Source organism: Mirounga leonina, unplaced genomic scaffold (assembly GCF_011800145.1).
Source record: "Mirounga leonina isolate KUSES-001 unplaced genomic scaffold, KU_Mleo_1.0 Mir_94, whole genome shotgun sequence".
Classification (NCBI taxonomy): domain Eukaryota; kingdom Metazoa; phylum Chordata; class Mammalia; order Carnivora; family Phocidae; genus Mirounga; species Mirounga leonina.
The window spans coordinates 40,465,958-40,491,651 of NW_023270855.1; the positions used below are offsets into that span (position 1 = coordinate 40,465,958).

General features: G+C 59.6%; 2 protein-coding genes across 6 annotated transcripts; both read right to left on the minus strand.

Moving 5' to 3' along the window:
- Window positions 1-14,088, minus strand: SLC38A3 (solute carrier family 38 member 3). 5 transcript variants are annotated; one of them, XM_034997988.1, is made up of 18 exons: window positions 14,024-14,088; window positions 8,657-8,735; window positions 6,618-6,653; window positions 6,356-6,505; window positions 6,180-6,261; window positions 5,895-6,010; window positions 5,255-5,328; window positions 5,079-5,171; window positions 4,899-4,980; window positions 3,697-3,779; window positions 3,546-3,604; window positions 3,177-3,341; window positions 3,017-3,096; window positions 2,639-2,739; window positions 2,280-2,404; window positions 2,051-2,195; window positions 1,023-1,126; window positions 1-934 (listed from the first exon to the last, which is right to left on the minus strand). In XM_034997988.1, the coding sequence occupies exons 4-18, from the start codon at window positions 6,454-6,456 to the stop codon at window positions 830-832; spliced, it is 1,515 nt and encodes a 504-aa protein (XP_034853879.1). In that variant the 5' UTR covers window positions 6,457-6,505; window positions 6,618-6,653; window positions 8,657-8,735; window positions 14,024-14,088; the 3' UTR covers window positions 1-829. The 5 variants fall into 5 exon arrangements, with proteins under 5 accessions (XP_034853879.1, XP_034853878.1, XP_034853881.1 ...); XM_034997987.1 differs by lacking the exon at window positions 6,618-6,653; XM_034997990.1 differs by lacking the exon at window positions 8,657-8,735 and having other exon boundaries at window positions 14,024-14,060.
- A 5,589-nt stretch (window positions 14,089-19,677) lies between these two features.
- On the minus strand, window positions 19,678-24,674 carry GNAT1 (G protein subunit alpha transducin 1). Its single transcript, XM_034997993.1, has 9 exons — window positions 24,421-24,674; window positions 23,187-23,229; window positions 22,939-23,080; window positions 22,680-22,837; window positions 22,463-22,591; window positions 22,073-22,202; window positions 21,645-21,798; window positions 21,326-21,517; window positions 19,678-20,940 (listed from the first exon to the last, which is right to left on the minus strand). The coding sequence occupies exons 1-8, from the start codon at window positions 24,524-24,526 to the stop codon at window positions 21,327-21,329; spliced, it is 1,053 nt and encodes a 350-aa protein (XP_034853884.1). The 5' UTR covers window positions 24,527-24,674; the 3' UTR covers window positions 19,678-20,940; window position 21,326.
- Between the last annotated feature and the right edge of the window lie 1,020 nt (window positions 24,675-25,694).

A 25,694-nucleotide genomic window follows, 5' to 3' on the forward strand; every position in this document is an offset into this window, starting at 1 on the left:
GCTGCTCTTATGTATAATATTTATAAAAGGGGGCCCACCACCTCTCCACTCCTGCCCCAGACCAGCCCCTGGGGTCTTTGGCTCCCAGGGGACAGAGACACTCCGGGCCCCAGACTCTTTCTTCTCCCAGAAGTGGAATGTGAGCTATGGCCCAGGCTTGGGGTGGGGGGAGTCCCAGCCTCCCCAGGACTGGTGAAGGGACAGGGTAGGGGTCCCTTGGGGGTGCCCACACCAGCCTCACACTCAAAAGAACCTGCTGGCTCCAGGTGTGAGGGGGAATGGTCTGCTTCTGGTGACGGGGATGGGAGAAGGAGACAAGAGTATCTAAGGGCCTGAGTCCAAGTGCCTGAAAGGGGCCTCAGGGACAGAAGTGGGAAGAGGTGAGTGAGCTGAGGGAGATGAGGCCCCAGGGTGCAGACCACGGCACAGCAGCACGGTGGGGAGATGGCTGCAGGCCTGGTTTCCAGCTCTACGTGCCCTATAGGCTGTGTGACCTCGGGAGGCAGCTGCGGGGCCTCGTGTGCGCATCTGTGCAAAGGAGAACAGAGGCTTGGGTGGGAGCTGAGGCAAGAGTGAGGGAGCAAGGGTACAGCCCTACCCTGCTCTCAGCCCAGGCAGCCCCTGGAGTCCGGGAGCCCAGAAAGGGAGTGGCCCTAGGGCCTTGGTCCTGGCTCTGACAGAAACCTTCCACAGAGAGGATGTGAGGCAGGGCCAAATGCCATAGTGTTAACACGTCTTTCTCCTCCCCCTTGGCTAGATGGGAGCAAGGGCTGAAGACTCTGGGCAGGGGTACGTGGACGAGTAGTCAGAACAGGATGGATGTCTCCTCCTAGTGGCTTCCTCCATGCTGGCTGGTCCCTGACACCCAGTCAGTGATGATGAAGCTCAAGCTCATGGTCATCAGCAAGAGGCCAAGCACAGCGAAACAAAGGGCCTGTGGGGACAGGAGTCAGAGTCAGGGGTGCAGTAAGGGCAGCCCCCTCAGCCCCACACCAGGCCACCAACCTCCAGGACCCTCGCACCAGGATTTTGGGGGTAGACTTTGCAGGCTCCCTCTCGGTGGGTATGATGCGGAAGTAGAAGATGGCAGGGAAGATGAAGATGAGGCATGGGGCAGATGTGGCACCTGCAAAGAACGAGGCATGTCCGCATACTGGTTAAGGTCCGGGGGTGGACCCTTCAATGAGATCAAACATTCCTTGTTGGCGGAATGTCTTCCTTGAGACTCCACTTGAGAGCTCTGCCTGATTCTGGAGAGCCCACCAGCCCCTCCCCTGGTTCTCTGTCTACCTGGATGGAAAGCTAGTGCTGTTGGCAGTCAAAGAATCTCTAGCAAAGAGAAAAGGCAAGCCAAGAGATAGACACAAAGCCCTGAAGATATTGGGCTCCTAGATATAGCTATTCCTGAAGGCTTTTTCTTTATTTGAGCCAATTCATTCCTTTCTGCTTAAATCACTTTTAAGTCAGATTTCAGATATATAGAACCAACAGTCTTGCCTATGATATCCATGACACTCGGCCCCCCAGGCCTGTGCGTTGTTGGTCCTTGCAGACTTGGGTTGGGGAGTGAGTCTTCTGAGTTGGGTCACCCCAAAGATATCTCAGAATTGTCTGATCTTCTAGCTCAGAGCCCCAGCTGGGATGGGACAGTGGACAGAGTACCAAACCTATAGTCCCATTATCCTAGAGCTAAATCAAGGCCCCCCACTTACCAGCTGTATGGCTCTGCTACTCCCCTAATCACGATGGACCTTAATTTTCTCATATGTGAAATGGGGACAAGACCCAGTGAGATCATTCATGGAGGTCCCTGGCACCTGGGCTCCACCTCATCCCCCAGCAAGGGGAACTGTCTCTGGTTTTGAGCCCACAAAAGGGATTAGAATAGCCTTAAGGACAAAATCTCAGACAGGAAGCCCAGCTGTGCACACATGGCCAGTAGCCATCACTTAAATGTAGGGTACGATCTCAGGAATCTGCCAGGATTTGCAGATAGGAAATTCTCTGGGCCAATGCCCTGTCTCTATACACAGCTGGGCCAGACCCTCACCGATGACCCCGAAGATGCCCAGGATGTTGGGAGCGAAGATAACCAGCAGGTTGATGCAAGTGAGCAGGCCGATGGCAATGAGCGTGTGCCGCAACCAGCTGAACTCCTGGTTCTTAAACAGCATCTGCTGGATGGCACGGCGCACCTGGGGGGCGGGGGTGGGAAGAGTCACCAATCTGTCAGCCCCCTCCATCCCACCCTGCCTTGGTCCACCTACCCGCCAGCTCACCGGAAACAGAACGATTGGCACCGTGAGTGTGACTGCCGTCAGCACGGCCACTCGCACGCAGAGGATCAGCACGTCGAATGGGTCCACCTTGCTGTAGGTGTGCAGTAGCTCAGACTCCACCCCGTCTGCGGCAGGCAGGGAGGGCGGTCAGCGCGTGGCCCGGGGAGGGGGGTGGGCTCTGAGCCTGGGTTGGCCCTGACACTGTGCGAAGTGGCACCAGACTCACCTCCACAGCCGCAGGGCACAGTTAGGCGTCGCACACCTACTTAGCGCCTACAGTATGCAGGGTGCCATGGCCACCGGCCAGCCCCGTGCCCCCCAGCCTGGCCTCTGCCTCTGCCCCCATGGTCCAGCCATACCGTAGAAGGTGAGGTAGCCGAAGAGGGCAGCCAGGAAGTACATGACATACATGACGGAGATGGACAGGTTGGAGATGTGCTGCATCTTCCTCTTGGAGGGACTACGGCGAAGCAGGGGAGGGGACTGGTGCCAAGCTGGGCCACACCAGAGACCCCCCTGTGCCCTGGGGTCTCTCCGGCACCACGCCCTCACCATCTGGCAGCTGAACACGTCTCCTTCTTGTCCCCAGTCGCCCCTCAGGGCAGCCACGGAGAGCTTTGATAAAGTGACTTGGCTCCCGTTCCTCCCCACCCCCAGCCCCGGTCCTGTCAGGACCACATTCATTCTCCCCAAACCAGCTTAAGGCGGCTGCCCCCCTCTCAACCACAGACACCTACTCCTTGAGCTCTGTATAGATGGGCAGCACCTCGGGATGGCAGACGAAGGCGAAGGCCATGATGGGGATGGTGTATGCCGTCTGGGGAGACACGGGGACCACGTCAGGGCAGCCCCCCCCACTCTCACGGGGCCCACCGCCCCACCCTGGCCTGTTGGGACCTGTGAGTTGAGTGTGAAGTAGCTCGGGGTGCAGAGGGCTGTGGTCTCTGTCTCAACCCGCAGCTGTGCCTCCTCCTTGGTGACCTCCACGAGGCTGAAGTTGCCCGTGATGTTGGCGAAGTTGACGGGCAGTGGGCAGGGCACGTGGAACTTTTTGTAGATGACCTGGGTTGGGGAAAGGATGAGATCAGGGCCAGGCTAGATCTGCCCGGGAGTCACTATGACGCCACACCTAGATCAGTACGGAAGGGGCTGCCTTCTGACCCAGGTTTCCCAGAAAGGCCTGACCCCTCCCCCTGACGGAGGAGCCTGCCCCCCACCCCCTCCCCGGGAGACCTGCCCTCCACGCCAGCACGGAGGGTAACTCACTGCGATTAGGAAGAACACCATGCAGCTGAGAGAGAAGCCGCTGGAGTAACCCAGGTAGCCTGCAAAGTGCGGAGGGGCTCTGAGACTGGGGTCCCCTCCCAGGCATCCCTCCAACATCCCCCCTCCAAGGCCCTGGCCTTGCCACACTCACCAAGCTGCCGCATCAGTGCCAGAGGCAGAATGACGGTGACAGAAACTAGGATCACCAGGTAGTTCCCGTTCATGTACCAGTCCCTGCAGGGACAGGAGTGGGGAGCCAACATCAGTCTCCTCAGCCTTAGGGTGGGGGGCGTCTGCCTCCATACCTAATCGGTGCACCCGGGGTGCTACTGAGTGACCTCTGGAAAATACTTGTTCAGAGCACTGAGTCTCCCTTGCCCCATCTGCAAAAGGGACGTTCTCTCAGCACTCTCCTGGGCGAGGTGCGGACTAAGGCGCCGGGCTCCTGCTTGGTGACCATTATAGGTATAGTCACTGCTCTTGTTTTTCTCAGGACACACAGGTCTGGGTCCAGCTTCCCCAGGGAGGGGCCCCCAGGGGCCCAGGGAGGCAGGGGGATGAACAAACCTGGCTCTGGGGGGTGGGACATTTTCTATGGAGGGATCAGGGACTTGCCAACGTCTGGTGCCCCTTGTGGTCCCTCCTGACATCTGTATCCTGCATCATCCTGCACCCCGCCACCACCAAGGGACAGGGGGCACGGAGAACTAAAGGGATAAGGAATGAGACCCCCCTTCCCAGGGAAGCCTAAAGGCCAACTCCTTGGGAAAGGCCCCCAGGACCTGGTGGGGGGTCGGGGAAAGAATCCTGATGCTTCTCTCCTCCCAGAGCTACTCTCAACTTCACACCTCTCTGCTTGCCTGGGCTGTGTGGCCAAGGGCAGGGCCTGGCTGTCATCTCTGTCTCCACCCACAAAACGTGGCTGATGTCATTAGTGCTGGCTAAACTGATGATGGGCAACTGGGACACCATGGGCTTAATTTCTTGGTTGGGGGCGGCTAACACCCAAGCCATGGTCAGGAATAGCAGGGGCTTAGAGCTAAGCCCAAGGCTCTCAGGCCCTCGCGTGCTCACAGGCTGGGTCCAGGCCCAGGTGGGGGCCCAGCTTCCTCGGCCTCACCGCACCCCTTACCCCCACTGGCCTTCCTGGGGGATTCCCCTAGGTGCTCCCTAAATGAGTGTCGACTGAATGTTAGCTCGGCTGGCAGCTCTCTGCCCCTCCAGCTGCCGCTTGCAAGCACTGTCTCGTCTCTCCCACTAGCCCAGCCTGGGTTCCCGGGGCCAGCAGGGCACACGGAGGGGTAGACGAAGACCTCCCACCCTCACCCAGCCCCGCCCCACCCTGGGGCTCACGAGGTTTGCTCCTCCAGGTTCAGGAAGGTCTGTATGACAAGGGGCAGCTCAGACTTGATGATGTACAGGTAGCTGGACATGGCTGGGGGGAGACGGGTAGGCAGGCACTGGGGTCAGCCGAGGCAGCCAGCCCTCGGACTGCCCACCAGCCCACCGCCTGCCCGTGTCTGCCTGCCTCACCTCCAATATTCTGCAGCGTGATGGCCAGGGCCGCTGCCAGCTTCCCTGGGGTCCCAAAGGCACGGTAGCCCAGCTGCTCGTAGGCACGGATGCCTGTGGGCACGAGGAGTCAGAACAGTCAGGGGTGCTTTCCCTGGTCCAGCCCTCCCTTGCTCCAGGTTGGGTTGAAGGCTCACCCACGATCCCTGAGGACTTGAGTAGCAGGTGGATGGAGTAGCTGGAGAGCAGGGCAACGGCTGTCAGCAGGAACCTGAGGAAGATGGATGAAAGGAAGCCATCTGGGACTTCCCTGGGTGGCAGGGGCGAGGAGCTCTGGGAGGCCTGGGTGTGTGGGTCTGTGACCCAGGTGTCTGGACCCCCAACAGGTGTGGATGCAAGTTCAACAGGCCCTAGCAGTGGTGAACACCACCCATTTGACCCAGGGTGAGCCGCAACCCAGAAGGGGCCTCTGAGCACCACCTCCTTGCGTTCTTGGAACAAACACATTTTCCATTTGGGCAGCAGGGCAGAGTTCCCAGGTAAAGTACACGTGTGCCCGCACAAGGCCTGGCTGCGGGGGCTCGCTCATCACGTGTAAAGGTGGTAGAAGGATAGACTCGGGTCTGTTAGGCTTGTCCTGTGTTGTAATCTCACCGGCTTTGCTGGGAAATGAGGGCTGTTTGTCCAGCCATGGCGGGTTTTTTTTAGCTGTGGTTTGGGTTAAGCCCCCCCACTGCAGCCTGGGTCTTGGGATGGGAAACCGGCGGGTCCTGGGAGGTCATGGCTGGTGGCCTGTTTAGGGCTCCTGTCTCGGGAGGGTTCACTGAGAGGACTTACAGGAAAAGGATGATGCCCGTGTTGGCCATGGCGTAGGCGAGGCCCAGGATGCCGCTGCCCATGATGGCGTTGCTGAGGTTGAACACTGACATCCCAAATGAGGTCTTCCCCTCGAACTGCAGGCACCAGAGTGAGATGGGAGTTGGGGGGGGGTCAGCAAAGCATGGAGGGCCTCCCAGCGTTCCCCCTCACTGTCCCTTAGCCTCCCATTGCTGCCCCAGAGCACTTCGTTACTGCACACAAGCTCCCAGAGGTGTCCCGAACCCCCAGTGCACCCCGGCTCACGTCAGTGAAGTGCGGCTCCTTGCTGGGGTTTTTCTGTAGGAAGCCCTTGCCCTCAACACAGCTCCGTCTGGGGCCCTCGACCCTGCAGGCACAGGCCAGAGCAGGCAGCTCACCTCCAGCCCTTGCTCGGCACCCTGCCCTGCCCTGAGCCGTGGCTGGGCCTCTCCTCTGCTCACCTCGGGTTGCCGGCCGTGGGGGTGGTGACTGGGAGCAGCCCCTCCGAGTGTTTGCCGTTGGGCACCAGCTCCACCATTTCTGTCTGCAGAGGTGCCTCCATGGTCAGGGGCCACCAGCAGGATCACTAGCTCTCACACCAACACAGAAGTCTGCAGAGCAATGGGTCCCTCTGGTTATCCCCGCTCCCGGCACCCATGGCCCAGCCTCCCACTGGAAGTCTATAGCCGTATCACACCTCCCAGAAGGTCACTCAGGACTTACGTGCATATGCGGCTGGGCCTGCTGCCTCCCTGGGCCCTGCTTTTGGGGGAGTAGAGCTCAGATACCTGAGTTCTCCGGGACATCCTGAGGGGACACCTTGGCCAGTACATAGCGCTCCCTGCCTCCCCCCACCCACCCACATATCAGCCCAGGCAAGCCCGTGGGGGCCTCAGTTTCTCCATCTGTGCAGTGAGGATCAGCTGGATGACCTGAGTTCAGAGTCCAGTGGTGCCTGGAGCCTAGGATGCTGAGTCCCAGGCATCCAGACTCCACTCCGGGGGTGGGCCCCGGACCGACCCCCCCTCCCTGACATTAATACCGGGAGACGGTTTCCTGTGCCGGCCCTGTGTGCCAGGGGCCTCCTAGCCAACCTAGAATGGCACTGCCCGACGGCTGGAGGCCTCGGGAGAGGGTGAGGGCTGTGGGCCCTGTTCCCAGCCGCCCGGCGGGCACTGCTGCAGCCAGAACAAAGGGCCTTCTGTGGTCTGAGAGCTGGCGCTGGGAACGGCAGGCGCAAAGGCTACCCCCCCGCCCCCCGGAGCCAGGAGGCCTGAGGCGGTGCTGGGTGGCTGGACACCTGGCCCCTGCCCGCCTGGCTGCGAAGGGCCCTCAGGGGGCCTTCCAGGAAATGAGTGTCCCAGGGCCGAGCTCTCTGGGCCACACAGGCGTCACCCTCCACACAGCCCTGGCCTTAGGGCCACGTTCTCCTTCAAGCCTCTCCTCCTAGGGAATACCCTCACCCCTTAGGTGGCCACCCTCCAGGAGTGGACCCTTTGAGCAGATTCTCCATTTCCCGGAACCCCAGGCCAGGAACTCAGGGCCTGAGGCAGCTGTAGAGGGGCCTGGGCCACTGGATCCATCCTCCCTTCCCTGCCCTCAAGGCATGGCCCTGGTGGGCCTCTAAGGAGCCAGTTCCCCTCCTTGCCCCCCACCACCCCTGCCCCCTGCCACACACCTCACTGGCCCCTCTCCCATCACTGGGGCTGGGAGCCACCTACCCCATGCCCAGAAGGTACCTACCTGGGCACAGTGCCCCAGGATCTATAAGGAGGTCCTGAAGGCTACATAGGCCAGTAGGAGAGCTAAGACCCGAGTGGAGACCAAGGAGGGGGCAGCACTGTCATGTAGGTCCCCCAGAGCCTAGACTTTTTTTTTTTTTAAGGCTTTATTTTTAAGTAATCGCTACACCTGATGTGGGGCTCAAACTCACAACCCCAAGATCAAGAGTTGCATGCTCTACTCACTAAGCCAGCAAGGCGCCCCTACCAGAGTCTCGTCTCGATGCCTTAGCACCCCCTCTGCTTGGGAACTCTGAATCCTGCCCTGAATACCCCATCCCCCTCTGGATCCTGATGGTCTCAGGTCTACTTAGAACCCAGAGCACCAGGGGTCTTAGCACTCGGGGTTAAGCGTGGGGACAGGAAGCTGGGTTCAGGCCTCAGGCCCCAGTGTCCTGGAGGCAACCCACCATTGCCCCAGGCAGCCCTAGGCCAGAGTTCAGATCCTAGGGACCCACACTTGGCACCCTTGGACTCCCTCAACCTGCCTCTCCTTTTTCTGATGCTGGCATCTGAACCCATCTCACCTCCAGCCCTGCCCCTCAGGACTATGACAATGTGACTATCTCCCCTCGTGCTCTCCTCCCCTGGATGAGAGCCCCTGATGTCAGCCTGTCTTCATGCCCCTGCCCTAAGCCTCACCATCAGCACCTCTCCAAGGGTCCCAGTTGGGTGTGGAGATGCCAGCATCTTATCTCCAGAGTCACTCCCTGGTGCCCCCTGGCTCTCCGCTAGGGTTGCCCTTTTCGGACCTCCCACCCTAGGCAGGCTGGGACAGGCCCTCAGAGTGTGCTGAGTTGGCAGCTTGGACAAAGCACCCTTCTCTGCCTTAATATCCTTCCCTAGCAGCCAGGCACTACCTCCAGGGAGACCACAGCCCATGGCATGGTCATGGCCAAAGGGCCTGAGTTCCTGGCTCCAGGTTCCCCATCCCCCCAGCAGGACTTAGGCCTAGACCTTCACGTCCTGTCTATTACTCACAGTCAGGTACTGCTGGGTTTTGGCCTGGCTTGAGATCCCAGAGAGGACATGGAATATCCTTCCTTAAGTGGCTTCCAGTCTGGAAGGGACAAAATCCCCAAACATATACCCATGCACAGCAGCTGAATGTGAGCCACACAGTGCTGGGACTCAAAAAAGGGGAGACAGAGGCATCAAGGAAGGCTTCCTAGAGGAAGAGGTGATGGAGCCAGTTCTGAAATCTCAGGAGGAGTCCCAAAAGTGTGGAATGGGAAAGAGTCCCTGAAGCAGAGGGCACAGCGTGGGCAAAGGCTCTAAGGTGTGGTATGGGGCAGATTGAAGAAGGTTCCACGGCTACAGACAAACCCAACGAAACCTTGAAGGCCAGGTCAACAGGTCTGTACTTCAGCGTAGGGCAGGACTAAGGGCTGAGAAGCCAGGGTGGAGATGAGCGGCCCCCAGCCATTCCCTGAGGCTGGCAGCCCATTTCTGACATCTGCCGTCCCTCAGGCCTATCGCCTAGCAGGCTCCTTTGTATCAGGGAGTCAGGGTAGACTCAGGGATAGCCTCTGCCTAACACAAGCTGCCAGCCGATTCTGACCCACTGTCGGGAAAGCCCAGAGTGGACATTCTGAGTCTGAGTCCTGGCCTGGCCCTGCCTCACTGTGTGACCACGGGCAGAGCATTCCCGACTCAGGATCTCAGTATCCTCCTGCCCTCCAGGGGTCCCATGAGGTTTGGCAAAGCTGGGGACAGAGTGAGAAGCCTCCCCAAGGCCTTTGTCCCAGACCATGCCATGGGCTCCCAGAGAGGGGTCAGGCTCCAGGTTGGAAAAATCACTGCAACCTTGGGCAGATCATCAGAATGGCATCTGTCATGGGGGCAGTGTGGACTTGGGCAGGAAATCGATGGCCTAGGCCACTGCCCTGGGGCCTGTTGGCTCTGCTGGGAGATAAGGGCCAGGAGAGGCCAGGAACCACAAGGATGGCGCGGCAGGTAACGCTCGCCCACGCGGCCATCACAGAGTGAGAATTGGTCAGGCACACCTCGACAGGTGTTAAGTTTGGCTAATGAAAGATTTTGAGGCCCAGGAATCCAGGCCGCTGCTTGCATCAGCTGCTGTGGGACACATACTCTCTGTCCCACAACCGAGGTCCTTGGAGTCACCAGGGACTTGAGCACTGCTTTCTTCCCCCAATGCTCAGGGACATCAGTAGGTCTGCAGTAGTGGGCTAGCGAGCTACAGGGAGGCATCCACACTGTCCTTGCCTCAGTCCTGCAGCCACATAAGCTTAGTGGGGGCCCAGACCCCCTAGAACTTGCCCCCAGGTTTCTGGTGCTTGGGCAATCCTAACCTCAGCCCAGATGTCAGGGGACAGGCAGGTGGCCCGGCCTGCAGGCCCATTGCGGTCATTCCCGGAGGCTCAGGGATGAGGGCTGCCCCCAGTTCCAGCTCAGCCATCCTTATTCCCCTCCTCGGCAGAGACAAGGGGCCCCTCCTATCCCGGCACCCCTCTGCCCATCTGCTTTTCCAGGCTTCAGAGGGAGAACACCATCCTAGGACAAGCTATCAGTCAACAAGGAAACTGGATTGAATGGACCTGTCTGAATTATATGTTCTCAAGGCACAGCCCCAGGGATTGGTGGGGAGATGATTGCTGAAGTCAGGGGACTAGAGGTAGGGCATGCGGGAGGGTGTTCTGAACATGGGAGAGTGCTATAGCCTTATACCCCCCTAGCCCCTCTTCCAGGCCCACGACTCCAGATTTTGACCTCAGTAGACCCAGGCCCCCACCCACTACTCCTTCATTGTCCACAATAGTGGGTAAGTAGCCAGTGCCTGGTCAATACCGGGCTGGTACTGAGGCGGGTGGTGTGCAAGAGGGGGCACATCCAGAGAAAGGAAGATGGCCCAGAGCATTGATGTGTCAGCAACGCCAATCCCTCCTAGTTTAGCTCCCTGGCCCTGGTGTCTGGGGACTGTGCTTCTGTGTTCTGGGCATCCGGAAGTGTCTAGGAGGATCTGAGGGGCCCAGCTGGGGCCGGAAGTTGGACCTTCCTGTGACAGGGTATATTTTCTAGACCCCCAACAGATGCGTAGAGTTGGGCCTAACCTGAGACACCTAGGCCTCCCCTCCCACCCAGCCCAGGACCCTCCTTGCTCCCCCAAGGGAAGCTGTAGCTGGAACCTCTTGGCTCAAGACTGGGCCAGAGCCAGAAACAGCCCCCTCCCCCCACTGCCAGCCTGCTGAGAGGGACGTGCAGCCCGAGGCCCAGCTGAGGCAAAGGACAGGACATCACGTGCTTGTGGCCCCCTAGGGGCAGGGGAGACCCCGAGCCAGCCAGCCCATCCTCCTCCCTCCTGACCCGGAATCCCCTGGAGGCGGCCAAATATTTGGACAGCCGGACTTCTGGCCCCAAGGAAAGCTGGAGCAGGGGCCTGGGGCAGCTCAGGACTCATTGGAGACCCTGGTGTGGGCGGCTAGAGGCAAGGTCGGCCTGGAGGAAAGGCACCATCCAATGTCAGGCAGAAGTAGAGAGGCAGAGGGAGGGAAGAGAGAGACAGGGAAAGAGGAAGGACAGAAAGCACATACGTGTGGTACATGTGTCCACTCATACTGATCCAGACAGACAGACAGAGAGGCACAGGGAGAAAGGGAAATGCAGATGGATATAGAGGTACACAAACAGAAAAATGCACACACAGAGAGAGGTGGACAGACATTCAGACAGGGAGACAGAGAGAGAGAGAGACAACCAGGGAGGTGAGATGGCCAACCAGCCAGAGATAGCCAAGTGGAGAGAGACAGAGAAACAGGGAGACAGCCAGTGAAAGACAGAGAGAACCCCAGAAGGAATGAGAAGGGGAGAGAGAGCCAGAGGCCCAGGTGAGTGGGCAGCAGGCCCAGCGAGCACCACAGGGATGGCCAGGCGGAACCCTGCAAGACCCTGCAAGAAGGCTGCCACAGCATTTGCAGGTTCCTACAAGGGCAGGTTAGACCCCTACTAGCTGGGTGCAGGGACATCCAGACGGTGGGACTGAGCAGGTGCATGGTCAGCCCCAGCTGGAAAGACCGCTCCCCAGTCCAGCGCTTGTCTACCCGCACAATGGAAAAGATACACAGAAGTGATGGTCAATTGAAGTGACCCCCATTCTCAGCAGCCACGCACGTGTGCAGACGTGCCGGCCGAGAGGCTGTGTACAGGACGTGGCCCGCAGAGCGGAAATTCAAAACCAAGCCACCCCAGGCCGCTGACCGGAAAGCCCCTCCTGCCCCAGCAGCTGGTCCTTCCCTTTGGCCCCCAGAAGCCCCGCCTGGTCCTCTAGAGTGCCCCCCCCCCCACATCTGTCTTCCTATCTAGAGTCAAAGGCCAGTCGTCCACCCACCAGACTGAAGGTGCGCAGGGCACACGGTAGGTGCTCAGTATGCGTTGCTAAGTGACTAGAATGGGTTCAAGGCCCTTGGCGAGCCCCCAGCCCATCTCAGCCCAGCTCTAAGTGGCCCCTGGCCCCTGGCCACGTCTGCACTAGACCGTGTGCCTGCAGAGCTCCTATCTTACCACAGCATAGGCTGCACATCCCACCGCAGCTTTCCACGCACACAGATACCAAAACCGTACCTCCCTTGCAGTCAACCACTCCCCTAAAACATGCTTTCCCCTCTGAATGAGTGCCTGTTTCCACACCCAGCCTGGACTTTCAGGCTGCACTCAGTTCAGCTCAAAAACCTTCCCTGGCCCTACCCAGAGACCTCGAACCACCCAGGCTGTCTTGTTGTGCCTCCGTTTCTCGATTTGCCCAAGGCTCCAAGGCCACTTGCTAGGGCAGCAGGCAGCAGGACAGGAGCAATCTGTTATGGTCTGGCCACCAGGAGCCCTGGACTGGGGGGGGAGTGTGTGTGGAGGGGGGCGTAGTGATGTGGGCCAAAAGAACCAGACTGAAGAAAGAATGGTTTGAGAAGCCAGTGAAGACATGGGCTCGAGCCCAGGCAGAGTGGAGTTTTGAGACATACACCCACACCCTCCCCAGAGAACTGGCCCCCTGTCTCCAACCCCCCAGGGGGTCAGAGATTCTCGTTTCTGATTCCAGTCACTCCAGCCCTCTTGGAGATGTGCCAGGCCTGGCCTCACCCACCCCTGATTCCTCCCACCTCTGGTGCTTCCTGCAGGAAGACTTCCAAGGTTGTACAGAACCTACCCCTCTCAAAATGGAACTGTCCCCAGATCTCTCTGGCTTTCTATGCTCCAGACTGAGAAGCTCTGGGGCATTTTCTTCCTCTCTAGAAGGCACTGAGCTCCCATGCCACACTGCGTACTGAAGAGGAAGGGGTGGAAGGTCCAAAGGCTTCTCCCAGGGACAGAACAGTGGCCCAAGGCCGTCATGGAAGGAAAGACAGGACCGGCGGGCTGAAGGAAGGGTGGGCCTGGGTCAAGGTGTCCCCAGGGTGCAAGGTACAAGGACCTTTGACTTAGTCCTCTCGGACTTGTCCTAGAGCCTGTACCTGAGCTCAGGGCTCAGGTCACTGTGGGGGAGAGGGCGGACTCCCACGGGCCCCGCCCCTGGCCTCCCCCTCCCCGGGTGTAAACAAACGCACGCATTCGCTGTGGCCAATCGAAGGGGCCAATGGAGCGGGGGCGGGCTCCTGCAAACCCAGTCCTGGTCCTTTCCCTCTGCCCTACGCTCGGCGCCCGCTCTCACACCCTCACCGCGCAATGAGGCGGCAAGGAGCGCGCACAGAGCCCCGCCCTCGGGCCGGAGAGCCACATGCGCCCTGTACCCACCGTGCCCGCTGGCCCGGCTGCAAATGGCACGGGTTCCGGGACCAACATGTGCCCCGCGGCCCCTCAGGCAGCCTGGCCCGATCTGCCCTCAAGCCCCTGCCCAACGCGGCCGGGATAAATATACCCGGACACCCGGCGTGCCAGCCGGGCAGATTTGCCTGTCAGGCGCCCGTCGGGGCAGCGCTCCAGGGCCCGTTCCCGGCCCCTCTTGGGCCCCCCTCCGGGACGCTCTCCAGCTAGTCCCCGCGGGTTCTGCCTCGGGAAGCCCCTCGCGCACCGCCCCGAGCCCCGACAAGGCTTCCTGCGGCCCCAGTCCCGAGTGCTGACCTCCCGCTGTCCCGCCCGGCCCTGCCGACAGGCCCCGAGGCGACGAGGTGCCTCTCCCGGGATACCAGCTCCATCTCGGAGCTGAGTCCTGCCTGGCGGGTCGCCGGACCTGGGCCCAGATCGCGCGGGGTTCTGGCTCGCTGGAGGCTGGGGGGAGGCCCCTGCCCGGGGCAGGGCGGGCGAGGGGAGCTGCCCGGAGCCCGGCTACGGACGGGAGGGTGCACAGTAGGGCTCTGCCCGCCCGGGGCCCTGGGCCGGGGTCGGCGCCCCCAGCGGTACCTGGCCCGGCGGGTGGGGGACGCACGGAGCTCCGCTCTGGCTGGCGCTGTCCGCTCTGCTCCCGGCTAAGCGCCGCGGCGGGGGATGAAGGGCGCCCGGCCCCGCCCCTGGCCCGCCCCCGGCCCGCCAATCCCAGGCGGCGGGCGGGAGGAGGGGCTGGTCTGGGGAGAGGGGGGGGCCCTCCCCCGGCCCGCCTGCTGCAAAGGGGCAGCCCAAGCGCTAAAGAGCCCCTAGGTGGGGGAGCAGCTGCTCCAGGAGGGGCTCAGTTGAGTCCTGGGGGAGGAACGCTTCAGTCCAGAGCAGATTCTCTCCGAGTGCCCTCTTAGCCCCTGAAATGCTCTGCGCTCACCTCCCTGAAGCCAGAAGAGAACGGAGCAATGCTTAGCTTCGGTGAAGGGTGCTCTCAGTGGGGAACTTTCAGATACCAGTCAGACACAAAATGTCTTTTCTGCCTGCTTCACCCTTCCCAAGCAGAGGTGGGATAGCGGTGAGGACGGGGGGGGGGGGGGGGGTGGGGGGGGAGAGGTGGGGGGGAAGCGGGGAGGCTACCTGCATCAATTCTTCTCTCTTCACCCCAGGTATTCAGAAGAGATTGAGGCTGGGACAGACAGGGGTAGGGCCAGTGAGACAAGAGGGGAGCATGGCTGGGCTTGTGCTGAGCCTCGCTGGGCTCTCCCTGGCCATGCCCCCCATTTCCTTATTTCTAAGGAGTAAGAGACAGCTGTGCCTGCCCATGGGAAGTGGGGATGGGGACTTAGTGCCCTGGGGGGGGAGGGGTTTTAGGCTGTCCTGTTCTTGACTGGGGGGCTCCTATCCCACCCCTGCCTGCCTCCCACCCAAGGCCTTGGTGCTCAGAGGTGGGTGGTCGGTGTTAAGGCCCCCCAGGCCTAGCCAGCACGGAGCTGGGAGAGGCCTTGACCTTGGGGGTGAGCTGGGGGGTTCCCAGAACAGCTGTGTCCCTTGCTTCTCAGCCACTGGCTCTGATCCGATTAATTCCATGGCCTCTGCTGTTCCTAGCCAAGCTGGATGTCTCTGTGTCATGTCTGCCCCCCTCCTGGAACCGGGGGAATGCCCTCAGAGGACAGGTCTAACCTCTCCCCTGCCCTGGGCTGGGAGTCAGGACTCCTGGATTCTCTTCCTATTGACTCACCAGAGCCAAGCCCTAGCCTATCTCAGTTTCCCCTTGTGTCACAGGGAAATGGCTCTGTCCTCTCTCCTGGCCTGAGGGGAATGGATGAAGGGGAAGATGTGAGCTGAGGGAGGAGACTTAGCTTTGGCTGGGAGTGCCAGGGAGCTGGGAGGACTAAAGAGAAAGGCACTGGGATGGTGGCAATCCCTCAAACCACCCAAGCTCCTGCCCTGCTAATGGCTGAAAAATAGGAAGGGACTGGCTTTCCCTCCTGATCTGGGGCTAGCGTAATCCCCAGATCAGAGCTTACCTTGGTCATGAGGGACCCTAAGTCTCTCCCCCTCCAAAGGGGCTTGAAGACTGCCCACTGGGTAGTTCAGTAGGAGAGGTACTGACCAGGGTCCACCCCCCCCCCCCACCTCCCAGCTATATATATCCTGGATGCTCACTGAAGCCATTTGCAAAGCACTGAGGGCTCCCACTGGCAGTTCCTAAGGGGCCAGGCCTGGCATCAAGGACACCCAGCATGTGGGTATTGGGGTCCTCAATCCTGACTGGAGGGAGCTGGGCTGGGCTGCTGTGGGTGGCCTGAGGCAGCATGATGTGGGGTCCCTGGGCCAGACCAGTTGTGGCCAGGAGGGGGAGGGGCTGCCTGTTTGTTGATGGTAGGTCTGGGCCCAGCCAGGGCAAACACAGCCCGGAGGCCTTTCCCTGCCACCTGCCGAATCTCCCAGCCCAGCCTGTGGTGGCAGGATAGGGGGCAGTTGGGATGGGACTCAGAGCTGCCGGGCGCCTTTTCCCCGGGGACCGGAGGGAATGTCCATCCGTGTAACACAGTGGTGGGGGCAGCCACTTGGTGTGGAGGGGAGGGGGCTTTATCTCAGCCCTCAGCCCAGCCCCCACCACTACTCCCCCATCTCCAGAAACTGAGACACAGGCCCAAGAGGCTGCCAGACACGTGAAACAGAACTTAGGGTCCCGGCATCGCTCAGACTCTCCTTCCGGGGTCCTGGCAGCCCTTTGCTCTCCTCCTCCCTCTTCAATCATGTCCTCTCAGCCTCCAGCTATGTGGCCCCCTCTCACCATGTCACCACCTCCCCTGGCATGTCATCCACACGGTGCCCCAACACCCTTCTCCGACAGTGAGACCCCATCTTCACCTCCCGCCCAGTCCGTCCCCAGAGCCCAGCATCTGCACCCACTGACACCTCAGATACTCTGCGGGGCCCTGCCTCACCCTCAGCCAGCCTCCTTGACATCCTCTCAACCTGCTCCTTGTCCCAGTTGGCCTCCCCCCACCCTAACTGGCTGGCCACACATGTTCCCGTTGTTCTCAGAACACACCAGCCCCTTCCCCTCCCTGGCCTTCTCCCCCCACTTCCTCAGCAGGCTCCTACTTGTCCCTCAACACCCCCATAGAAGATGACCTCTGAATACCCTGGCCAGCTCTTCCGGTGCTTCATGTGGCCACTCTTGCCATCCCACCACACAGCCTCAGTGTCTCCAGGTGCTCCCTCCGGGTTGTCTAGACGGGAAAGCAACCTGTGGGCTTGGCTCTGCTGAGGGGAAGAAAGGCGCGTGCCAGGTTGGGGAAGAGAAAGGGCATTTGGATAGAGGAGACAGGAAAGCGTATGAGTGTGGGATTAGCACCCGTAGGGGGAAGGCTGTCTGTGTGTGTGTGTCGGGGGGCAGGACACTTGGCCTGGAGTCATGTGGGGGGTTTTAAGGCCTCATAGGAGAGGAGGGTTCTCACCTCCACGCCCCAGCGTTGAGGACACACACCCATAGCTCCTGACTGTGCTCTGCCCAGTTTGGTGCCTGGGAGGCTCCTCTTCAGGGACAAGCAGGGCTTTAGATGGTATAATACAGGGTGTGAAACCCTGTGAGGGACCCATAGGCAGACAGTCCTGTCTAGGCCTCCCCCTGCCTGGGTCCTCAGAGCTGATGACCTCTTGGCTGAGGCCTGCTCCCACAGTTCTGGCATGCCCTCCCTCTCTCCCCTGAGATCTGGCCCCCGGCTTCTCTGGCCACTGAAGCGGCTTAATGAGCCCAGGTCACATGGGCTGTGCTCCTGCCTGTGGGGAGGGCCCAAGCCCCTAGTGGCCACCCGACCGGGCCCTGACGTCAGCAGCATTAACCGTCCACCAGGCTTGTCTAATCTCTGGTCAGTGGCTGGGCCAGGTTAGTCCCGCCAGAGCCAGAGCTGAAGGCCGTGAGGGCCCTCGGGGGCACCTTGAGGTTGCAGGTCAGGCAGGGATGGTGGTGATTGGAGGTGCCCACAGTAAATGACCCCTACCTACAAGACTAGGGTGTGGCCACTGTGCTGACTCTGGGCCGGTTCTGATCCTCTGCCCTCAACTGTGAATCAGGCATTGAGCACCCATTGATCCTGCTCCTTAGGGTGTAATTACACTGGTGCGGTGAGTAGGGCCAAGGAGGCTCTGAGCTGGGAGACTCAGCACCACCCCCCACCCCACCCCAACCCCATCATATTTGTGGCCATAGGCAGGGCAACTTGGGGCCAGGCTCTGGCCCCAGCCCATGGGATCCAGGAATACCAGTCTGGAATCCCTGACCCTGGGGTCAGAATTGTGTGTGGAGGGGACTCCCTGGAGGGTGGGGTCTGGCCCCTGCCTGGTGTTTGGGCTTCTCTCTGCCCCTGGCCCAGGAAGGCTGGGGAGCTCATTACTTTTCTTCCAAGACAAGGTGACTATGTGGAAGACCCCATTAGCACACCTCTCCTTACAGCTTCCTCCCTTCCAAGCCTACCACTTCCAGCTCCTCAAAGCCTCTTGTCTTCTGCCTTGCCTCTCCCTACTAAATCCTGAGGTTATTCCCCTCAATCCAATAAACTGCTCAATCAGAGGGCCCTTAGTGGAGATGAGCAGCCTGGCTCAGCCAGGCCCAAGACCACCCAGTGAGGATCCTGAACCACTGACCCAAGCCCCATCTTCCCCTCAGGAACTCTGAGTAGCACCAGTGTGGCTGAGTTCCCTTAACCCATCCAGGGTCCCTCTACCACCACCCTGTGCTCAGGCCTGGGGACCATCATTCCCCCGTCTTCAGCTCACTTCAGGCTCACAGCTCTGCCCTCTACTTGGACACTGAAGATGCTGCCCACATGTTGCCTTCTGCCCAGTCCCGGGTATCTGTCTGCCTCCTGGGCATCTCCCCCACGTGGCCACAGGTCTGGAAAGCTTAGTCCAGTCAACACTCCTGTAGTCCCAGCTTGGTGGGGGCATCATATGCACTTGTACAGATCCAGACCCTTGTGGCTGAGCCCCATCTGCAGATCCTGGCCCCATGGGGTAATGGGGACATAAGTCTCTTCTCATGGATTCCCCAGCCCTGCTGTTCTCTTCCCCCATACCCTCTCACACTGGCCCCCAGGAAAAAATGTGTGCCCCTACATACCTGTTTTCATGAAAAATTTTAATGATTATCTTTTTCCAGAAACAGAGTTGTAAAATATTATTGATGATTTTATTTTCATTAAAGCTAGGAAAATAAGATCATAAATTGTTTCACATATAGATAAAATAGCTAAGCTTAAAATAATGTTGAGTTTTAATATACCGACTTCCAAATTTTTTTCAACTAATTTAATATTCTATAAAAAATTTACCATTAAAAATACATAAAAGCATGTATAGGAGTGGACAGTTTCCTTTTGCTTCAAGCTCCAATATGTAGCTCAGCAGAGTTCTCTTGGATCTTGTCTTTATTTAAAATTTTGATATTTTGCTCATCATGGGTTTTTTGCAGTGATTTTCTTTTTTTCTCTTTTTCTTTCTTCCTTCCTTCCTTCCTTCCTTCCTTCCTTCCTTCCTTCCTTCCTTCCTTTCTTTCCTTTCTTTTTCTGAGTAGGTTCCACACCTAATACGGGGCTTGAACTCACAACCCTGAGATCAAGAGTCACATGTTCTACCGACTGAACCAGCCAGATGCCCCTGCAGTAATTTTGAATTTAAAAAGTTGGTATCTTCTTTATCTTGATTACTGAACTTTTTAGCACCACCTTAAATTTTGCACCCCCGGTGAGTGCCTCTTCTGCTTCACCCTGATCCCAGCCCTGCTATTAGGCCCTAGCTTGAAGGGCTTCCAAGACCCATCATCTTCTGGAGGAAGCCCTGGCCCTCAGGCTGGCACTTGGCACCTGCCCATTGTCTCCCCACCCCATGTCCCCTTTGCCTGTTCTTGCCCTATTGAACTATTATGGCCCACAAGCCCGTGTTTCTGGCCCCTCCTCTCCCTGATAGAATAAGCTTCTACCTCAGAACTCCCTCTTGATCCAAGATTATCCCTGTGAACGTTTCCCACGGCTCCTTTCCCCTTAAAGCCCTCTCGAGAGGCACAGGTTGGTCCCATGCCCCCAGGAGTGCTCCTGCCATGACAGGCCAGGTGCTTCTCCCTGGAAGAGCCCATTTTCCCATTTATGTCCAGCCCAGCACTGGGCATTTAATAAATGCCCATGACTCGTGATAATGAACGCCTTTCCCTTCCCCACAAGAAAGGACAGCTGGGGCCTGATGCAAAGGTTTATTGCTGAGTCTGTGCTTCTACCTGAGGGGAGTGCAGCCTGTCATCTGGCCTTGAGAGATGGAAGCCCCTGTCCTCGACTTAGCACAGGTCTTGGGTCACAGGCATCAGCAAGGACTCAGGCCTTGATGAGGAACTGGGAGCAGGGATATAGGGACAAGGGCCTCTGTCCCTGACAAAATTCAGACATGGTCCTCAGTTTTTCCTGCCAGGGAATGGGCTCTGAATGGAAAGGGTTCGAGAAGTTGCTGGCAGGGACAGGAGGGTTACCTGGGTTTGCTTGTGACCCCACCTGAGGTAGACCACTCTGGGCCCAACCTGGGCCTCAGTCATTTCCCAAATCCTCTGCCTGGGGCTGATCGATGGAGCTGGACTCTGCCCCCTCAGCCGCCCCTCAGGACAGTTAGACCATTGGCCACAGTTATTGTCAACAGTACCCTCCCTCAACAGACCATCCCCTTGGCCGGCTGGCCTGGAGCACTGTGGGTGGGTGGGGGTGAGGTAGGACATGGATCTGGTGTCCAAGGATGGAGGGGGCAGAGCCTGTGGGGTAAGGGGACAGGGGGTTACTCTGAGCCTGCTATGTGGGGAAGGGTCCAGCTTGAATCTCTTCCTGACACCCAGGGGCTCCCAGGTGTGCCCCCCACTCACTAATTCATCCATGCAGGAGCCAAACAGGCCAGAGTGGCTTGGACTTTGGACTCCTGAAGCTACTGAGAGGGACAGTCACTGGCCACTGGGTAGACAGGTGTCAGACTTGTCACATGGAGGTGGTAAGGCTGGAATGGGCTGATGGTAAGCCTTGGAGGAGGGATCTCTGCCTGCTCCCCCGCTCTTCATGAAACTGGGAGGGAGGGCTATTTGCTGAGCCCAGACCCACCAGGTGAGTCATGGGCCCCCTGGGGAGAGAGACCTGCAGGAGATTGGTCAGTTGGGCACTGCTGAGTCACTGTGAGCTCTAGCTATCCCAAGTCCTGCCTGTTCCTAGCTGGGGCTGGCTGGGGTGGGTCCTGGAGGCCAGCGCAGCCAAGCCGTGAAGGGCAGCAGTGGGGTTGGGGGCACTGGGCTCTGGGAGACACGTGGGAGGGTCAGGGCCTCAAGGCTAGTGGGGCTCGGAGTTTTGGGTGTGTGGCTGGTGGGGCCACAGGCTGGGGCCCAGGAGTTCTGGGGGGCTGATAGGTTCCTGTGGGCTAGGGCTACAGGGCGGCTAGAGCTACGGAGTGTCAGGGACACGCATGAGTTCAGGCACCTGCGAACAGAAAAAAGGAAGCGAGTCAACATCCCTGAGCTCCAAAATAATTGGCTTTCGGCTGAGAAGCACTGTGGAGGTGGGCTTGTAGACAGTGACACCAGAGGGATCAGGGCGGGGTCAGAAGAGACTAGGTGGGGGGGACCTGTGCACCGGGAGTGCAGGGTGGTGGTGGGCAGTGGGATGGAACCTGAGGGGCCAGGGTGGGGCCTGGGAATTGGGGGCCAGCACCAGGTCATGGAATGGGTCTGGAGAGCTGGGGCAGCCCCTGATATCCTGCAATGGGGTCTGCTGCAGTGAGGTGGGGTGGAGAGCTGGGGATGGAGAGTGAGGTATGAGACCAAGGGGCAAGACAGGAGAGCATCCCAGCCCTCGAGGAGCCTACCTCAAAAGAGTCCGCAGTCTTTGAGGTTCTCCTTGATGATGATGTCTGTTACGGCGTCGAAGACAAATTTGACGTTCTGCGTGTCCGTAGCACAAGTCATATGGGAATAGATCTCCTTCACGTCACGGCGCATGTTGAGCTCGAGGAACTGCACCTTGATGTAGTTGCCCGCGTCCTCGTATGTGTTGGGCCCTGGCAGGGAAAGGGGGTGCTCTTACTGGGTGTCCCCACTCCTTCCCGCGGCGGGGGAAGCGCAGGCCCAGATCACGGGGTTGGAGCGCCGCCTGGCGGCCAGGCTGCGGGGGGGGGCGGTTCTCACCGTCGTAATCCGGGAAGCAGATGCTGAGATGCGCCTTTTTGATCTTCTCGGTGAAAACGTCCTTCTTGTTGAGGAAGAGCACGATGGACGTGGTGGCGAAGTAGCGGTGGTTGCAGATGCTGTTGAACAGGTGCAGGCTCTCGTGCATGCGGTTCTGAGGAGGACAGAAGCTGTCGGGCACCGGGTGGGGGGCACGGGCAGCCGTCCCTGCGCGGTCGCGGCCCACAGGCTCCGGGGCACCCGGGGCCATCGCGCTCGGACAGCTCCAGGTCAGCTTCCCCCACTGCCCCCCTCAGCGTGGCTGCTGGCTGTCTTGTGTCCTCATTCGGACTGTTCCGGAACGAACGTCTGCTCTCAGACGCTCCCCGCTCCCGCAGTACTGTCTCCGGCTTTCCCCTGAAACACTCCAGGCCCTGCTTGGCACCCACCACTTCGTCGTCCTCCACCAGCACCATGTCGTAGGCGCTCAGCGCGGCGATGAAGATGATGCAGGTCACGCCCTCGAAGCAGTGGATCCACTTCTTGCGCTCTGAGCGCTGCCCGCCCACATCGAACATCCTGTGGAGCAGTTGGGGCCTGAACCCGCTTGGATCCCCCTGGACGCGCGCACAGGCATCCCCTTGCCTCCTAATGCTGGGGGCACTCAGATGGGACTGGCATGTGGAGGGGCCGGAACTTTCTGCGGGCGGGGTATCAGAGGAGGGGCGGGGTCTCCTTGGGATGGGGCCTCCGGGACGCGACGGGGCCTCGGGGCGCTGCACTCGCAGCCGGACCCCCAGAGCGAGGGCAAGGGCGAGGGCGAGGGCGCGGGGCCGTACCGGAAGTGGAGGTCCTTGAAGGAGAACTGCGTCTCAATGATGCCTGTGGTCTTGACACGCGAGCGCAGCACGTCCTGCTCAGTGGGCACGTAGCCCGGGGTGACCAGGCGCTCCAGGTCCGAGAGGTAGCTGCGGGAGACCGCGGGGGGTGGGTGGGTGCGGTGGAGGGGCGTGGTAGGACCCCGCCCGCACCCCCGCGCCCCGCCTGCGCGCTCACTAGCCCGCGGAGTCGTTGAGCTGGTACTCAGAGGCGCGATCGAAACAGGCCTGGATACCCGAGTCCTTCCACAGCCGCTGGATGATGTCCGACATCTCCTTGGGCATGGTGCCCTCTTCGATGGTGTCCGCCATGTGCATCAGCTTCCGGGCGTCGTCCTGAGGGCAAGGGTGGGAGTTGTTGATGGTGACCGTGGACTTGAGACCGGTCTCGCGCCTCGAGTCCCCGGAGGCCCTGCTCAGCCAGTCTCCCTGCACACCTGGCGGGCAGAGTCTCCATACTGGATGTTGAGCGTGGTCATGGCGCGCACGATGGCGAGGATGGACTGCAGCGTGTTGCCGTAGATGATGCTAATGAACTCGAGGCACTCTTCCAACGAGTACCCATCCTGGTGGATAATCCTGCGGCCGGGGTGAGCCGGGTCAGAGCCAAGTGGACTGGTGGGGAAGGACAGGCCCGGTGCGCGCGCCCACCCTCAGGGACCTCAGAAAAGGCAAGGGCACTCACTTCATCTGCTTGACAATGGTGCTCTTCCCGGACTCACCCGCACCTGGAAGGGAAGCCCCGCCTCAGAGCTGCGCTGGCCGCACCTCCCCACAACTTCCCCACCCACCCTCCACCCCGCAACCGGACGCGGAAGATGGGGACCCGCAGACTCAAGGCAGGTACAAGTCCAACCCCAGTTCCCCCTGTTTCCCCCACCCTCCACCCCAAAGCAAGGTCCTGACACCCTGGAGGAAACACGTCTGTAAATGCCAGCAGTGACATAGGGGGCTGACGAGGGCAATCAACGACCTCAACTGTGTTGGGGAGCCTCCAAGACCCCTTGTATTTGCATTCTTGATTATTCTGAAACCAAAATAAAGGAACCTGGAGCGCCACATTGTGGAGGGTCCTGGTACTGCACGCAGAGGATTATTTGACCGGGTCAAGCCTTGCTTTTCAGGGGTTGTAGGGAGGGGAGTGTCTCCAAGAGGCTCAGAGGGAATTAGCGCCTTTGAATGGGGGAGAAGACAGAGCTCACAGCCCCTCTGAGCCTGCTCTCAGCCAGGGCTTTGGGCATAGTTAATGGGATTTCTGGCTTAGCCTCTGTCTTCCTGGGGTGCTCTGGCTTGGTCCCTCTGCCCACATCCAGATGCCTGATTGGATCCTGGAGAGCCTGGGGTGGAACCCGCCTGCCCTCTCAAAGCAGCTCCTTCTTCCACTTGTGGGGAGGTAGTGGCCCAGAGGCATGTGTCAGCCCCACCTCTCCTCACCACCCATGGGACCATGGACTTGGCTTTATCCGTTCTCCACTGGGCCTTAGCTCTAAAGAGGCACACCTTCTTTAGGTCTGCCAACAACAAAGCTCTGGAATCTAAGGGCTGTTGTCTGTGGATCCGGACGGTCCTTGAAGATGCCCACTCCCCGGAGGACTGTTACTTTCTTCTTCCAAAGAAGCAGCCCTATCGTAGGGCTGCCAAGGAAGCCCCTGGTTTCTGACCCCTGCCCAGCAGGGCTTCTCCAGAGAGGAAGGTGCCCGAGTCAGGGCCCTCCGGAGAGGGGTTTCATGATGGGGTACCCAGCCTTGGGGAGTCAGGGTATCGCCTATCAGGGCCAGGGCTCCCACTCAGTTCCCTGACCTGTCTTAGGGTCATTCTGCTTCCCAAGTCACCCCTGTTTCACAGAAGGGCTACCTGCCTGCCCCCACCCCCGGCCTCCGACCTAGTGGCAGTGGCCCCACCTGGACCCACACCCATACCCAGAAGCAGCAGTTTCACAGTTCGAGCATCCTTCTCAGCATCTTCTTTTAGCTTCTTTTCCAGCTCTCTTGAGTGCTTCTCCTCAGCGCTGGCCCCAGCCCCCATGGTCCCAGCAGCAGGTCAACAGGGTGGTTAGTTGGCTCTTCTAGATGGAGGGGATCCCCAGAGCCGGGCTCGGGCCGGCCTCAGGTCTCCCAACACCCTTCTGACTCCGGGACTGGCAATCAACTGGCTTTCCCCAGACCTGTGCAGGCCCGGGTGATGCTGCTTAGTGGGATTTGGGGGCCAGGGGTTCCCAAGAGCCAATGAGAGACAAGGACAGGTGAATCCAGCTCAGCCCCCAGCCCTTCTAATCAGGCTGGCATGGCCCCAATCCCTCAGCTGCTGACTTTGCACCCCTCTCTATGAGCCCCAACCCTCTAGGAGAGACCGTGCAGACAGTCCAGCCCCTGCGCCGGAGCTGGGGGACATGTTCCGTAGGGTCCAGGCTTAGAAGGGGGAGAGTAGGACCCTGAGCCCCTAGGGTGCAGGCAGGGAGGTGGGGCTGGTAGAAGGGAAGAGAGGGAGAGCCAAGCATGGAGCACCTGCCCATGTCCAGCACTGGACTCAGCACTGCTCTTATTTTGTAAGCTCACATAGGCCCTGGTGGATGGGCACCCACGTCATCAGCCCCATTCTACTGATAAGGAAGGAGAGGCTCAGAGGGTCACACAGAAGGAAGTGGTTGAGAAGGGCTGGGTGACTCTGGACCAGGGTTCTACGCTCTGCAGAGAGTCAAGAAGGAAGGGAGGACATTGTGTTTGCCCCGCACCGAGGGCTGGATCTGACCTGGGCAGGGCCTCTCCATACCTCCACGGCTCCAACAGACTTGGGGGGCGCTGTGCACGTCTGCTATGTGTGCCTGGGTGTGTGTGTGTCTATCCTTTGCTGGCAACAACCAAAACAATGACATGACACGTTTGTTCACGTGTACGCTTGTATGTACGCCCGTGCCTTGGGAGCACATGGGTGCCCACGCACGCCGGGCACATGTGTGCACGTGTGTCGACACGCTTTTGTTCCTTCTTCCTCACGTGCACACGTGCTGATGTAGCATGACACGTGCACTTGGGTATTTGTGTATGGATGCAAAAACACACGCACACGAGCCGGTGGTGCGTGCCTGCCTGTGTGCACACTTGCGCGTGCCTGTGCCTATGTGCACACGTGTGCCTGAGCACAACAAGGTCTCTGACATGCAGAGATGGCCAGGCTCTTCCAGAGCATATTTTGC

Bases quoted from the DNA above. Each gene is read 5' to 3' on its own strand.
- GNAT1 (XM_034997993.1), bottom strand. From the start codon at position 24,526: ATGGGGGCTGGGGCCAGCGCTGAGGAGAAGCACTCAAGAGAGCTGGAA. The intron at 23,230-24,420 runs GTATGGGTGTGG...CTTCCCTTCCAG, and splicing joins TGTGAAACTGCTGCTTCTGG to GTGCGGGTGAGTCCGGGAAG. The intron at 22,592-22,679 runs GTGAGCGCGCAG...GGTCTCCCGCAG, and splicing joins CTCAACGACTCCGCGGGCTA to CTACCTCTCGGACCTGGAGC.
- SLC38A3 (XM_034997986.1), bottom strand. From the start codon at position 6,456: ATGGAGGCACCTCTGCAGACAGAAATGGTGGAGCTGGTGCCCAACGGC. The intron at 6,262-6,355 runs GTGAGCAGAGGA...CTGTGCCTGCAG, and splicing joins CCCACGGCCGGCAACCCGAG to GGTCGAGGGCCCCAGACGGA. The intron at 2,740-3,016 runs GTAGGTGTCTGT...GCTTCGCCGTAG, and splicing joins ATCTATACAGAGCTCAAGGA to TCCCTCCAAGAGGAAGATGC.